The 15,183-nt window shown below is 47.0% G+C and overlaps 5 protein-coding genes across 17 annotated transcripts in view; 2 read left to right on the forward strand and 3 right to left on the reverse strand.

The window, feature by feature from the left end:
* LOC118514290 overlaps positions 1-15,183 on the reverse strand; it is a 163,555-nt gene that overhangs the window by 140,140 nt on the left and 8,232 nt on the right. The window lies entirely within an intron of this gene.
* LOC118514302 (calcium and integrin-binding protein 1-like) lies at positions 317-1,421 on the forward strand. Its single transcript, XM_036061082.1, has 5 exons — positions 317-514; positions 591-838; positions 904-1,013; positions 1,080-1,171; positions 1,250-1,421. Exons 1-5 carry the CDS (start codon positions 429-431, stop codon positions 1,269-1,271), a joined length of 558 nt encoding a protein of 185 aa, XP_035916975.1. The 5' UTR covers positions 317-428; the 3' UTR covers positions 1,272-1,421.
* On the reverse strand, positions 1,387-2,105 carry LOC118514303 (putative oligosaccharyltransferase complex subunit CG9662). The gene is made up of 2 exons (XM_036061083.1): positions 1,856-2,105; positions 1,387-1,785 (listed from the first exon to the last, which is right to left on the reverse strand). The coding sequence occupies exons 1-2, from the start codon at positions 2,097-2,099 to the stop codon at positions 1,475-1,477; spliced, it is 555 nt and encodes a 184-aa protein (XP_035916976.1). The 5' UTR covers positions 2,100-2,105; the 3' UTR covers positions 1,387-1,474.
* On the forward strand, positions 2,426-13,789 carry LOC118514292 (casein kinase I). 4 transcript variants are annotated; one of them, XM_036061055.1, is made up of 3 exons: positions 2,426-2,572; positions 2,635-2,928; positions 8,080-13,789. In XM_036061055.1, the coding sequence occupies exon 3, from the start codon at positions 8,416-8,418 to the stop codon at positions 9,961-9,963; it is 1,548 nt and encodes a 515-aa protein (XP_035916948.1). In that variant the 5' UTR covers positions 2,426-2,572; positions 2,635-2,928; positions 8,080-8,415; the 3' UTR covers positions 9,964-13,789. The 4 variants fall into 4 exon arrangements, with proteins under 4 accessions (XP_035916948.1, XP_035916947.1, XP_035916949.1 ...); XM_036061054.1 differs by having other exon boundaries at positions 2,449-2,928; XM_036061056.1 differs by lacking the exons at positions 2,426-2,572; positions 2,635-2,928 and adding an exon at positions 3,008-4,468.
* On the reverse strand, positions 14,412-15,161 carry LOC118514304. 3 transcript variants are annotated; one of them, XM_036061086.1, is made up of 3 exons: positions 15,124-15,161; positions 14,809-15,054; positions 14,412-14,709 (listed from the first exon to the last, which is right to left on the reverse strand). In XM_036061086.1, exons 1-3 carry the CDS (start codon positions 15,127-15,129, stop codon positions 14,521-14,523), a joined length of 441 nt encoding a protein of 146 aa, XP_035916979.1. In that variant the 5' UTR covers positions 15,130-15,161; the 3' UTR covers positions 14,412-14,520. The 3 variants fall into 3 exon arrangements, with proteins under 3 accessions (XP_035916979.1, XP_035916978.1, XP_035916977.1); XM_036061085.1 differs by having other exon boundaries at positions 14,412-14,772; XM_036061084.1 differs by having other exon boundaries at positions 14,412-15,054.

Raw genomic sequence — 15,183 nt, forward strand, 5'->3', positions numbered from 1 at the left:
GCTCTCTATGGCTATCCTGCTCTCTTGTTTCGCTGTCTCAAATTGACAACGCATATTGTCCGGTTCGGAGGAATTCAAATTTATGTTTTTAGACACTTTTTTTTGTGTAAACTGTTTACATAAGAGTAAGATTTAAAAAAATGGATTGGAAATTACTAAACAACTTTATTTAAAAAAAAATTATATGGGAAAATCCATTACCGAATTAATGTTTATTTTTGTAAAGAACTGAATGTGTAATTATAAACGGACTCGCAAATGAAATTACAAATGTCAACAAATGGTTGCTCTTCCCTGGCCTTTTGTTTGTCATTTTAATAAACACAAATATTTTCTCTTGTGCAAACTTTAGTTCATAACAATTTTTCTTTGTGCAAACTCCTGCCAATACCCAATATTTCGCACCCTACTTCAGTCGAAAAGAAGCAATGGGCCAGGTAAAGAGCCAGTTTAGTGAGGACGAGCTGCAAGATTATGAAGATTTGACATACTTTACGAAGAAAGAAATTTTGTAGTAAGTAGCCTCACCCTACTACAAAATCGCATAAATTCTTCCCCCCACTAACTATCCCTCCCTAATTCTATTGTAGCGCACACAAGAAGTTCAAGAATCTCGCGCCTGAGAAAGTGGGACACAACAAGAATGCAAAGCTCTCCATGAGCAAAGTCCTTGAGTATCCGGAACTGAAGGCCAACCCGTTCGGGGACAGAATCTGCATGGTATTTAGCTCGAGCAACGATGGCGATATAACGTTCGAAGATTTTCTCGACATGATGTCCGTGTTTTCCGATGCTGCACCAAAGTCGGTAAAGGCTGAGCACGCCTTCCGGATCTATGGTAAGGAACGAGCTGGTGTTTCGGTGGTGATTCCGGTGATGAAGGACGGTTTGTTTTCTCTTTAGATTTCGATGGTGACGATATGATAGGCAGGAATGATTTGAAACTAGTCATTCAACGGCTGGTGGATAACAATTCCGATCTAGGCCACAGCGACATTGATCAACTGATTAATGTAAGCGATCAGAAATGGTAGGTGTTTTGATTGTTTCCCTTTAATAAATGCTATTTCTCGTTATAGAACATCTTGGAGGAAGCTGATTTAGATGATGATGGAGCACTGTCGTTTGCAGAATTTGAGCATATTATCGACAAATCGTCAGATTTCATTAAGTGAGTATTTGACGCTTGTTTTCTGGCAGTTTTTCATTTGCGATCGTACATTGTCTCGTTTCTGCCGTTTTCTTTCAGCTCCTTCCGCATACGACTATAACTTGCGGTTGCGTCTCCCACCCGCCCAACCTATATTACTCAAACATGTTCGAATGTATCACTAACGAATCATTTAGTCCAACTCGTGATGTAAGTTAAGTATATGTAAACGCACATTTTCATAATAAAATTGTATTTTTATTGTTTTGAAGAGAGGTTTACTTAATCGCCTATGACTCGGAGCCGTAAAGTTTTGCGAGGGCTCTAAGGCTGGAGGTATCCCGGCAGCTTCATTCGCATGAAAATCCACGTCGTAATGAACGACACGACGATAAAGATGAAGCCCATGGCAATGAGAAGAATTTTGTTCAGCTTCGGTTTGCCGGGCGTGTGCGTTTGATCCATAATGATAAACCCGAGACCACCGATCGTGAACAGGAAGCTGCTGGCAAGTCCTTCCATGATGTACTGACCGTTCACTCGGTACGGCATGAACGCTACCGGTCTCGAATGGCCGTGCTCGTCTGTCGTCGATCCTACGCTCGGTGGTTCAACGATCACATCGTAAATTATACCTAAAAATGAATGCAAAACATTAGTTAAAATGCTCGATTGCGTACAAGCAACACACAAGCCGACACCGACCTCCGGTGACGAGGAAGTAAGAGAGCAGTACAAACGAAAAGACCGTCATGGCTGAGGGTTGCTGGAACCATGAGGGCCGCTTTAGCTTCAAGTTCGGCACCTCGAACAGAAAGAACGGCAAACTGTACAGAGCTTCCATTACTTTAAGTGAATTATTTCTTGGTTGTAGTTTCTGTAGTTCCACTGCTGAGTTGTTGATACGGCGATTTTTTTTTTTCACACACCCCCTTTGTGGTGGTGTCATGAATGTCAAGCGTTTTGACAGCTACATGACATTTCGTCGTTAATGTGTATTTACACGTATCAATTGATAGAGGTAAAATTGTTATGAAAAATAGTCGAAAATGTGTTTGTAATCATCATTAATTTGAACATAAATGCTATTTTGCAATTTTTTATTTTTTTGGATAACCCAAAAGCAAACGATTGCATAATTTTCGTTTCTACACGTAGCAATCTGACACTTCTGTGCATTTCGCAGTTTTGAAAATCGTTGCGTGGGGAACGGATTCAACATTTCGTCCCTGCACGTATGTGTGCGTTTGTGTCTGGTGTGTGTGTGTAACCGTGTGCTTTCAGAGCTCGTGTTTCCCGTAGCTGCGAGCCGTTTCTGTGGACGTTCCAGTCACAACGAGAAGAGCGACCAAGCACGGGCAGCACACAGCAGGGAGAAGCGAAAAGCGAAAAAAAAAACACATCCACCACCGTGTTGTGCGCGTAGGTCGTGTTTCTTTTCGTAGTTTCGTCTGCTAAAATCGCGTTTTCAAAGGCTTCCTTAGTTTTTTTGTTACCTCCGACCTCGCCACGGACCACGGGTGTAAAGGTGCGTGCCTGCCTGCTGCTGCTGCTGCTGCTCCTGGTGGTAGCTGCCAAGCAAAGCGGAATCGATGACCCCGGGCGCCAGTCATCCTCACCGTCGTCACTGAGCACCGTTGTGCATTTTCCACGTTTTTCCGCTGCTGGATTGCAGCAGACACACGCGCGCGCTGCTATCCCGCAACCCCGTAATCGTGTCCTACATGGACTCCGGAGTCGGCCAACTCGATGCTACCATCTCGAATCGGTAGTTTAACGTGAGTTTAATTTTGCCTTTTTTTTGTTTTTAGTTTCCCCTTCTGTGAAAGGCCTTTTGTCTTCTCTTTACGGGAATGTGTGGTTTCTGCTGAGTTGAACGGGTGCACGTTGTGAGGTTATACATATTGAACCGTGGCTGTATGGAATGTGCACGGGCTATGAAAATGGTGTATAAGAATGTCGTAATTGCGCGTACATCCGCGTGCCTGTCGAACGGTGTGCTCCGAGCGTCAAATTAGGTGATTTGTGTCTGCGAACGGCAGGCGCCACTACGAGTCCTTCACCGAGCAGGTTACTCGGATAAACGGGACGAGAAAAGTCAGCAAAAGTAGCAGGCACCAGCAGCCATCATTAGTTGGTCTCGACGAAACAGCAAATAGCACACCCATACACACAAGAGCGTGCATTACATACGTTCGTTCGCTCGCTCGTCCGCCATCATCATCATCATAATCATGGAAATAATTTTTGGTGGTCAGTGTAATGGTTCATTTAATGGTGCGCATCGTGTTTAAAGCTTGTTACGAAAGTGCTTGCGTGCGTGGACGGGGTTTAGTCCTGCGAAGGAGAGGGAGGGGAAACGCTGGCAAGGGCGGGTTGTGCTGAAAAGGACCGATTTTTGACACAACAAAGGAAGTTCTCTCGGTCGCTGGAACCCGATTTACGTAGCAAAGAGACGTGGGTTTGCGTGTGTGCGTTCGTGTGTGTTGGTGTGTTCGGAGCGATAATAAAGTGTAAAATATACGCAATCAGCAATAGAACAAGCGATGGTGTTGGTGGTAGTGTGGTGTGCGTGTACACGAGGTCGCGAACGGCGAAGGTTTTATACAATGCCGTGTGCGCACTAACCCACACACGCACATCCACTGGTGGCAGTGTTGCCTGCTTGGGTTACATATTGCGAGCTGGGTTGTGTGTTGCCAGTGTTGCCAAGGATCGGTTTGTTGGAGCACGGCCGTGTCTGTCATCGGAACGTACGTCGCTGTGCGTGTGTAGTTTGAGAGTAGGTGTGTGTGTGTTTGTGCGTCGTCTAAACTGAACCGAACAAAAGCTGTGCATGTGTGTAAAAAGGAAGCAACCGTAGTCGCTGTGTGTGAGGAAAGAGGAATACAACCAGCGTAGAAACGCACGCACACAGCTCGTAACCCTGGGAGCTCGTCTGGGTGTGTGTGTGCTACGCGCGCGCCTGTGTGTGTGTGTGAGGGGTACCGAGGTGGAAGAAGTGCGAAGGAAGCGAAAAGAACCAGCACCACCAGGTAGCGCGATCGTAGCCAAGAACTGACCCCAACACAACAGCAGTCATCGCATCGGCCAGCAACACACCACACGCGAGCGCACGTTTTCTCGCCCCGGATCGCTTTTTTTTTGTTGGGTTCTCTCTATTTGTCTCGTGTTTCGGTGTGTGTTTCTTGTGCGTGGCTCCACTGAAAAAGGAAAAGATGGTGGCCGCCGCCAACCTTGTGAGTCGGACCTGCTGCTACGGCGGCTGCCTCGACTGCTACAGCAACTGCTGCGAACGCTGCTGGTGACAGTGGGTTGGTAAGGAACACACCGAACAGTTGCTACGGGGGAAGAGGGGGGTCTAATAGCAATGGAGGAGTACAGGCAAGGGTGCTTGTTAATAAGGTGAAATAGAACGCAAAGTGTACGTGATTTTGTGGGGAAGCATGGTGGAACCAGTGTGGCCCAACAACTCGCACCCCGATAGTGACAGGAACGAACACAAAATGACAACCAAACAACAATCTATGAACAAGTGCAATTCCCGTGTTCGCTTTGTGGGTTATGTTCTGTGCAAAAAAATGTGTTTCAAGTCGTGATATTCTCGTCCATTGCGGAAGTGTATATCTGTGTGTGTGTGTGAACAAATCTGTTGGACAGTGTGGTAAAAAGTTCCCCCCGAAATGACGATGTAGAAGCAAAAGAGCAACTCCCGGAATTGCGTTTTCCAGGAAGAGGAGGCTATGAATCACGCAAGCACAATCCCTTAACAACGACGGTGTGTGCTTCTGACGCGGGGATGTTGGTTTGATGCGCGTTCTGCACTTGTCGGACATCATCATCATCCACACTCAGTTCGTTCTCTCGGGGTCCAGCCAGCGAGCTCTAGCACCCGAAACGCGGCAACCGTTTGCTTTGAAATCTATACCCAAACTCCACCCGCTGCCACTCTTGGACCGTGTGCCTTTTGTTTCATGGAATGTAGTATTTTTTGTTGTTGTTGTGCATTTTCCAGTGTATACGCACCCGGGGTTTTAGTTTTCCACCACACAAAAGGAAGCCCAACCATTTGGCTCGGTTTCCGGCAAAATCTGCTCCAGCAGAGTGTAGGGATGGAGCTGGGGGACCACAACGGTATGGTACACTGACCCGTGAAGAAAACCCACGAAGTTTCCACGAAGCTGCTGTGAAAGCACTGCTGGAATAACCGGACGGGGACCATCCAGAAGATGAGAATGGGTTGCTCTTTTTTTCCTGTTTGGCCACGGTGAGATGGTACACACGCGTCGCACATCGAGGGGACAACCGAAGAAGAAGAAGAAGCCCCGCTGGTAAAAGGTGCTGTGAAGCAGAAATATGGCATATCAATTGCTTCCTCTGAACCGTAACATCGAGCACCAACAACAACGGCCTGGCCAGATTTGCACCACCACCCGTGTGTGTTTGGTGTGTTGTGTAGTAGCAGCAGCAGCAACATTTATTTGGGAACCCGTTTCTGGTGGGCCGTGCTTCGTCTCGGAATACGTACGGAAATGGAATGGGGCGCCCCCAGTCCCTCCATCTCGATATTGATTCGTCGTCATTCTTAACACTCTTTGCCGTAATCTTTGGGTGTCTTGTGTTGCGGATATTGCTCGTCATTACAAAAAAATTGTCATCATCCGATTTCGTCATAGTCAGTAATGAGGCTTGGATTGGATGGTGAGCGATAGAAGTGTTGATAAAGTAGTAGAGAGAGAGAGAGAGTGAGGGGGTTGGTCTAGTTTGAGGAAGGATTGATTCCACCTTTATTCACTTCATTGCAGTCCGGCACTGTCGGAATGGCGATGCACAAAAGGGAGGTTACTTTGCACCTGATAGAGAACTTGACTTTGTTGTAGCGAGAATTACATTGTTTTAGCCACACTTGAGGGGACAAAAAAAAATGCTCTAATCTGTTTTTGTGTGTGTAGATTGTGACTCAGAATACATGCACAAAAACTAAAACTCCACAGTTAGCACATTGAAAGGGTGACAAACAACTCAGCTTTCCCCCCACTGAGGGGACATAAGAGTGATGAGGCATATACGAGTTTTAATCGAGATTGTACGTTTTTTCTGTAGTAAAAGAAAGGGATTATCATTCGAATAACTGATTCAAATGGAATTATAAAACTGAGTTGAGTGTTTGGAAACTTGTCCAAAAGATGGACGAGTGTGTCAAATCTTTAGGATCCAATCAGAAACCAAAATGACTCTCAAGAAACGAATGAAGTCTTGGCTTCCAGTCCATGGACGACACTGCACTAGACAAAGGGGCAGGTGCAAAGCAATCAGATTGGATTCTTACACCATAATCTTCAGGTATTTAGACAATTCTTCTTGTCTTAGATCGTTCAAGTCTCTAGAGGAAACCCATTTTTGTCTCTACATCAATCATACGAATGCAATATACAGTTCCGGAAGAGATCCGCAACAACAACAACAATCGATTGTGACGACGAAACAGTCCAGTTCGCACAGTAGTTCTCTCGACACGCGTTCGTACGGCGACCCCCCTTTTGCATATTTCCTTTATGATTTGTTGCACCATACCGAACAACAACAATTCGCACCCACAAGCCGTTGGTGGCGATCGCGACAGACTCCCCATGGCTGCAGAGCCAGTGTGTGAAATCTTACCGTGTTCCTTGAGAGAACCACACTCTGACTCCGCCGAGCTGTTGTTATTGTTTCGTCTCCGGGTGTGCTGCAGCTGTATGGTGGGGGGGGAGGTTGGAAGAGAGACACTCGTGAAAATGCGGACGATTTTAATTCACCTCTCAATAATACTACCATCCCTCAGTACACTGGCTCCGTGTTGCAGAAACGGAGAGCACATGCCATAGTACCGCGCAGATGGAGGACAAATGAAATCTCGCCAACGAGGCTTTGCGAGATATGGAACCATAGGAGGGAGGTGGATAACGAAGGAAGGCCGGGCGGGGGTGTGCACATCTTGGTGCACAAAGTAACCAACATCTGGGGCTTGTCTCGGGTAGCCCCCCCCCCCCCCCCCCCCCCCAGGTAGCGGTGGGAGTTAGGTTAGGGTTGTATCATTTGATTCTCGTGTCGCAAATGTTGCCGCCGCTCAAGGCAAATCGGAAAAACGATGCTGGTGGGTGGGTGATGATGCTGTTGCCTGCCGCGCGCCGTCTTGAAATGTGATGATATTTCTGCACGTGTCGACGATGTAAATGCCGATGCATGTTGCAAATCGTATGCGGTGTGTATTGGCCACCACCAGCGCTAAACGACGATCAGCTGGGGGGGTGTTTTGGGCCGTTCGACATTGGACCATGTGTGTAACAACACACATTGGAAATGGTGTTTTGTGCTTTAGTTCTCCAGCGCACCAGCCCATTTCCTCTTTTTCCCAATGGCGTTGCATTTGGGAGGAAAATGACAAGTAATCGTTGGAACTTATTCGACAGTGAGACCGATCGCAGGAGGCTTTGCTGTATGTTGGATTGATTGTGCGAACGGGTGTAATTTAAAATCATTTTTAATTTGTTTTAAATGTTTCTTATTGGTGAACAGTGAGCTGATTTTTATTAGAAAATTGTATTAAATCGCTTCCTTGTGGCCGATGTTATCCTCATACCGAAATCCGGTCCCGTCCGTTCGCACGTGTCTCCATGAAAGGTTATGATCAAATCGAGGAATCAAGAACTGGCAGAAGACTGGGAGATTTACTTCCTCTACCAAATTGCCTGGAAGAGCCTACTGGTCTAATCTAAAATCTAAACACCCAATGCGATATTGGGCAAATCGTCACGTTTAATCAAATCATAATCATAGCAGCAGTTGACAATCTGTAACTAACTTTTGTCTTTTCTGTCTCTTTTGGCACACAACAACAACGCGTCCGCATCATCTGCGCCCTCCTGTCGTGTTTGTTCTACCGCCAGCCGTGAACCGTCCATCTTGTTGTCTGTGAGACAAAACGGCTGGGCAGAAGAAGAAGGAGAAGAAGAAGCAGCAGGATCCGCTCCGGAGTAGCCAACAACAGTTAATAAAACCACCGCAAGCGGAAGCCGACAGGAGGCGGCTGACAGGAAAAACCCGCTGTAACGCAGTAGCGACTTCAACGACGACGGCACAGGCACCAGTGGATAAGGAGCAAGCTCGCAGCTCAACAAAGTACAACGAGGCACGTGCACACGTACGGCAGATACGCGGAAGTTAACAAGAAAAGGGACTCACACAGAGAAATTCCCGCTACACGACAAAATTGCGTAAAAGCGATGGAACTGCGCGTGGGTAACAAGTACCGGCTGGGCCGAAAGATCGGTTCCGGCTCGTTCGGTGACATCTATCTCGGCACGAACATCTCCACCGGCGAGGAGGTGGCGATCAAGCTCGAATGCATCAAGACGAAACATCCGCAGCTACACATCGAGAGCAAGTTCTACAAAATGCTCCAGGGTGCGGTCGGCATCCCGACGATCAAGTGGTGCGGCTCGGAAGGCGACTACAACGTGATGGTGATGGAGCTGCTCGGCCCATCGTTGGAAGATTTGTTTAACTTTTGCTCGCGCCGCTTCACACTGAAGACGGTGCTGCTGCTCGCGGACCAGATGATATCGCGCATCGATTTTATACACTCGCGCAGCTTCATCCACCGGGACATCAAGCCGGACAACTTTCTGATGGGGCTCGGCAAGAAGGGCAATCTGGTGTACATTATCGATTTCGGGCTGGCGAAAAAGTACAAGGATTCGCGCAGCATGTCCCACATACCGTACCGGGAGAACAAAAATCTTACCGGCACCGCCCGGTACGCCTCGATCAACACGCACCTGGGCATCGAGCAGTCGCGCCGGGACGATCTCGAATCGCTCGGGTACGTGCTGATGTACTTCAACCTCGGCACGCTACCGTGGCAGGGGCTGAAGGCGGCGAACAAGCGCCAAAAGTATGAGCGGATCTCGGAGAAGAAGCTTTCCACGCCGGTCGAGGAGCTGTGCAAAGGGTTCCCGCGCGAGTTCAGCCTGTATCTGGCGTACTGCCGCCACATGGACTTTATCCAGCGGCCCGACTATTGCTATCTGCGCAAGCTGTTCCGTACGCTGTTCCACCGGCAGGGCTTCGTGTACGACTATGTGTTCGACTGGAATATGCTCAAGTTTGGCCGACCGAATCTGAACGCGTTTACGAGCATGAAGCGCGGCCAAAGCCGAACACCGAGTGCCACCCAGAACGAGCAGCAGCAGCAGCAGCAGCAGCAACAACAACAACAGCAGCAACAGCAACAACAGCAGCAGCAGCAACAGAAACAAATCACCAACACCACCTCAGTAACGACACCGTCCAAAGGTGCGAGCGGTGGTGGCGGCGTGGTCGTAGCCGGTGGTAATGTCAGCAATGCCAACAACAGTAGCAGCGTCGGCGGTGGTACCGCTATCGTCAGCAGCCACACGGTGGCCGTGGCGGCCGCCGCTGTCGCCGACAAGAGCAAGGAAATGTCACCCCAGACGCGCCACCTGCTGCAACACTTCATACGGACGGAGCTGCAGAAGGGACAGCCGCCGGGCGGTGGTGGTGGTGGGGCCGGTGGAAGCGTGCAGCAGCAACAGCAGCAACAGTCCGGCATGGTGATGGGTGGTGGCGGGCAACCGTCCGCGCACAGTAACAGCATCAACAACAACAGTGGCGTCGTCGGCAACGATCCGAACGTGGTGGACGCGACAACGGCCGCGGTGGCAGCTTCCTTCTCGCGGCACGAAACACCCGAACGCCGCTCGTCGATTCGTCTGCGTGGGCAAAATTTGGACGCAAGAAATGCGGAATAATATTAAATTTTTCTTTAATTCGTTTCTTCCTTGCGCGCGCGAGATCCGATGGTATGTTGTGTGTCGTCCTGCCTTTTGGGGACATTTCCATACACACGCCCATGCACACACAAACACACACACACACACAAACGAACATTTACTTCCAATGCTCCATAATGATGCATTAGTGTGTAGGAAGGTGGATTCCTCCTCCCCCAGAAGCTGCGGAATAATACTGATTCCTAGTTTTTGTTTTGTTTGATTGACTTTACCATAAAAAAAATCGAGAGAACAGCGTGAGATTGTAGATTGATGTTAATCATGGTAACAACACTCCATCCTGCCACAACGTAAAACCAAGGTCCACTTCCTTGATGAATCCGCTCGCTTCTTAGTGTACACCATCCCGGGAATCGGGGAGGAATCGAGAATCAAAAACGTGTCGATCTCGTCCTCTTTTTTTTTTTGGCTTAAAAGAGAGCGCGATTAGGGGGAAAACGGAAGGTAGATAGGCATTTTTCTGCTCAGGCTTCGTTTTGTTAGTCTTTTTAGGAGAAGCGGCAAGATACGGGCACATGACAACAGGCAGAGAGCAGGCAACTGAAGAAGCAATGCATAGAAGGCGAGCTTTCCTGCGCGGAAAAGTGGGAAGGAAACGGGACGAATTCTGGTGCGCGTGTCTTGGGTGTGTGTGTGTGTGTATAAAGGGAAGAAACGCGTGAGAAAAAGGGGTAGAAGAACGTAGACAAAGTGACTGTGTTTGCCGCACGTCGACTGATACATACAGAGCGAGAGAGAGAGATAGCGAGGGAGACGGGATCCCTCTAAATGCTTCTTCTTTTTTTTCTTTGGAGACCACACTGCTTACACGGTTGCAGCGCTGGGTGGTGCGTCAATGCGTTTGTGAACCTAAAACGATCATATACCGATTATGTTTTTGTTATGTACTTTTTCTTTTTGGGTTTCTTGAATTAATTTGCTCACATCAGATTTTCCTTATTCCCTTACTCCCACGTTAGAGGTTCGATCCGTTTGCTTAATTGCTGTACAAAGAAAATATATATATATATACAACATGGATGTAACACGTAAAGTGAAGAAATGTTCTTTTGTCGTTAAGCTGATGTTTGATCCTATGCGCGTACTGGAAAGGAAAATAGGAGAAGAACAGGAAGGAACCTTGCTTGCGAGGTTGTCGATCATGAACGGGGAATTAAGACCGGTCAGCGAAACGTAAGCCACAACAGCACCTCAAGCAACTGTGAAGCTGCCAGATTTTTCGTTCGTTCATTCGTTCGTTTTGTTGGCTCTCGTGGGCTGAGGGGCTTACAGGAAAATGATTTGCAAAACAAAACAGGCTTAACAGGAGAGAAGCGCTTTTTAAAAGTTGCCGTTGGGAGAAGCTTATCCGCCGGAAGGGTTTAGAAGAAGAATAAGAAGAAGGGACGATTGACGACGGCACGGTTTAGCTAAACGTAAAACAAAAAGGGGTAATAGTAATGTTTAAATGAATTTAGAGCCAACTGCCGGCCTGCCTGCGTGCCAAGCAGCCAGCCAGCCAGCCAGCCAGCCAGGGTTTATACTGATCACACACACATATATAACATCAACCAGCTCTGGAGTACATCAGAGAAGGAGGTTTAGGTTAGCGAAGACGAAGGAAGGGAGGGGAGTGTGAAGAAAATGGCCAGCAGAGGAGCAGAGGAGTTTGAATTTAAGTAGCAGTAGTACGGAGAGAGGGGGGAGCCCGCGTGAATGCGTGAATGATGAAGTGATAAGAGGATGGCGTAAGGTAAATAGTAGTGCGCGGCCGCTGTGCGACTAATAAAAACTCGACTAACTCTAAACTAACGCGAACCGCTTTTTGACACTCTCACTCACTGGCTCTCGAAACTACATATAAAAAAGGAGCGTAAGAATTGTGAAACGGAAGAAACCTCTCTAAGGGGAGGACGTGAAGGATATGGCTCAAGTTCTTCAGGAAAGGGTAACGAAGGACTAATACTTGGTGGAGAAAAAAGAAGCAGGACAAAACACAACTACAAAAATGGTTCCATACTTCATTCATCTAATGTGTGTGTGTGTATGATGATCCAGTCCAGGAATATTGGACTGGTGAAGGTGAAAGCAAACAGTACTACAATACAAACCACACACACACACCAGCAGTAGTGTAATAAGGAACTGTATAAAGCATTGATAATGTGAGGCAAAGGATAAGGAAATTAAACTAACTTAATAGCCACCAACCGCAACCCGCTCTAGCGTTTAATCTAGGACAGTACTGAGAATATCTACTACTACTACAGCAACAAAAACAGCTACTACTACTACTAGTAAACGAACGAACGTGGAACCACTCGGGGTGTGTGTATCGGTGATTAGAGTTTTGCCGCCCCGAAACACTCCCCCGAAAAACCCGGCAAGATTACAATTTACAAACTACACACACACACACCCTTATACAATATACATGTGTAATTATGGTAGAGCCCTAAAGCAGCATTAATGCAGCGATGCAACGAAGAGAATTAAATACTGCTTGTTTTTGTTTTGGCTGGAGGAAGAACTGAACCTCCAAACGTCAAAGTAAAACGTAAACAAATTAAACAAACACACACACACACACATACGTCGTTTGATAAGCTAAGTTTAAGTAGACCAACTGGGAAATATAAAAGAAAATTAAAAATGATGCTATTTGTGTGTGTGTGCGAGGAGGGAAAAAGGAAGAACGAAAGAAGATAGAGAGGAGAAAAATGGATTAGATTTAAAAAACAAACGGTGGGATGACAAGTGAAGTGTGTTACTCTAAGCCAAGGAAAACACTATACAAACGCGCCCAAGCGAAGCGAAGAGAAAAACACACACACACACACAGAACATAGAGAACTGAAGGATGAAAATCGGAAACAACTAAAAAAACACAACACACAGGAACGATCGGGAACGGGTGTATGTGCAATTTTGATGGGTCTTCTGCATGCGTGCGACGAATGAATGTGGTTTACCGTATTAATGTAGAGAAATGGGCAACAGGAAGTAAGTAGCCACAGAGAGAAAGAGAAAGAGAGAGATGGGGGATAGTAGTGGGAAGGATAGAGAAAAGAGTGTGGCTAATGAAACACACACATACACACAGTACATGAAAGCGGAAGAAAGGAAACAGTAACGACATTTAAGAATATTTAGTAATTAGTAACCATCGTGAGAAAACCGAAAAGAAACAAAAAAAACTAATAATACAAAACAAAAACCGAAAAATAAGCAAACAACACAAAACAACAAAGATGAAAGGAAAACTCGAGAGGAAAATTACACTCTAGGAACAAAAAGGAAAAAAACAAACACACACACACACAGCAGCAACACATTACATATATTGCGCTTGGTGTGCAATTGTAATAACAAACAAACTCTACAGCAAAACAAAACAAAACAAAAAAAAATGAAATGGAATGTAATGGACATGTACAATGAAGAAGGAAAGCGAGCTTTGATCGGCTCAATTTCTGTGGCTTGGAATGAGATGATAAGATAGAGAGAGAGAGAGAGAGTAGAGAGATGATGATGAAACGCTGCAACAACAGGAAGAAGAAAAAACTCTCATACATATATAAACTTATCGATGGATGGCATCCAAGTCCTGCGTGGGGATCGTCGGTTCGCTCACCGAGAGGAGGTGGTGGCAAACACGGCCAGACGACGGACTTGGAACGGAACGGAAAGGGGCGAAACGCCAGCGCAGCGATGCGCGCATGATGAAGGAAAACAGAATGAAGTTTCGCATAAACCGATTGAACAGAGAATAAATCATGTAAAACCGATATATGTGGTAACGAGAGTGTGTGTTTCGGTTTTGTATTCGAGATGCTGGAAAGAAATTCTAGTCGCGTGGGTGTGTGTGTGTGTGGCAGCTGATGCAACGGAACGGCTGATCCGCTAATGGAAGTACAATAATTGTACAGTGATTACTCTGTGAAACCCCGAAACCGCTTGTGAATCTCTAATCTCGTCGCGTCGTTCCGGGCGTCTCTTTGCTGCCGATGCTGGCCAGGCTGGATGCAGCATACTGGACACGGTGTGTATTTGACTAACAAATTTGGCCCCTGGGCGTCCGAGTAGCGTTCTATCTTCTATCGCACGAGAGGTCCGAGTGATGATCGCGAGCTGGTATTTGCTGACGATCGTAACGGTGTGGACGATAGAGAACGGAACTTCTGGGGGTTGATAATTGAGTGCGATATCGTCTTGACCGAATGGCTCAATTGGTTTCTTTGGGCATTCGTTTGCTAAATAAATAATGAAAATTTAATAGAAGAGAGTCATAAACGTCTTTCTGATTGTTGTTGGACTAAAGATGCTATGCTTGAGGAGAAACAACACAATCATCCTGTGAAGTCTAACAGCATCTACCTACAGGCCATGATCGTACAGAAGAGAGAGAAACAGACTTTCCAACTACATTTTTCATTGCTGATTCACTATATTTAATATAAAATGAGCATGTCATGGCGTACAATAAGCTTCTTTGCCTATGGTTGAGATCGGATCGGATCGACTGGTGCGCAGTTCTTAAAGAACATATTTGGCAACTGGAGCGGCCGACAGGTACTTGTTGTATCCCAGTCCGTAGCCACCATAGTTGTACAGGCCATTATCGACGACTGGGGACACCAGCTTGTTGTATCCGAGACCGTAACCGCTGGCAAGGACCGGAGACACCAGCTTGTTGTATCCTAGGCCATAGCTGTTATCAACGACCTTGGTGGCGACGACCGGGGACACCAGCTTGTTGTATCCCAGTCCGTAGCTGTTATCAACGACTTTGGTGTATCCCAGTCCGAAGCTGTTATCAACGACCTTGGTGGCCAGCACCGGAGCAACCGACGGATATTCGACCACCTTCTTCACGGCCGGATAGGAACTGTAGTACGATGGGTAGGAGTACTTGTCCACAGCTGCAGGCAGACCGTACGACGAGCCGACGACCACCTTCGAGAGAGGAAGTCCATAACCGTAGCTCTGGTAGGACAGATCGTCAGCGTATGGCAGGTACGAGGCCTCGGACGCAGCGACGAACGCCACAGCCATGATTGCAATGAAGAACTGGAAAACACGAGATGATCGTTAGAAGAGTTATGATCAAGTAGACTTGAATTGTCACAAGAAGCTCACCTTCATTTTGAATGATGTTGTTGTTGATAGAAGTGCTGTGCGAATACTGATGCCGATAGC

Source organism: Anopheles stephensi, chromosome 3 (assembly GCF_013141755.1).
Source record: "Anopheles stephensi strain Indian chromosome 3, UCI_ANSTEP_V1.0, whole genome shotgun sequence".
Taxonomy (NCBI): Eukaryota; Metazoa; Arthropoda; class Insecta; order Diptera; family Culicidae; genus Anopheles; species Anopheles stephensi.

What these genes read in the sequence shown, in the direction of transcription:
- LOC118514302 (XM_036061082.1), top strand. Translation starts at nt 429, where the DNA reads ATGGGCCAGGTAAAGAGCCAGTTTAGTGAGGACGAGCTGCAAGATTAT. An exon ending in ACGAAGAAAGAAATTTTGTA is followed by an intron (nt 515 to 590) that starts GTAAGTAGCCTC and finishes ATTCTATTGTAG; the next exon opens with CGCACACAAGAAGTTCAAGA. An exon ending in GCACGCCTTCCGGATCTATG is followed by an intron (nt 839 to 903) that starts GTAAGGAACGAG and finishes TTTTCTCTTTAG; the next exon opens with ATTTCGATGGTGACGATATG.
- LOC118514303 (XM_036061083.1), bottom strand. Translation starts at nt 2,099, where the DNA reads ATGACACCACCACAAAGGGGGTGTGTGAAAAAAAAAAATCGCCGTATC. An exon ending in TTACTTCCTCGTCACCGGAG is followed by an intron (nt 1,786 to 1,855) that starts GTCGGTGTCGGC and finishes ATTCATTTTTAG; the next exon opens with GTATAATTTACGATGTGATC.
- LOC118514292 (XM_036061055.1), top strand. Translation starts at nt 8,416, where the DNA reads ATGGAACTGCGCGTGGGTAACAAGTACCGGCTGGGCCGAAAGATCGGT.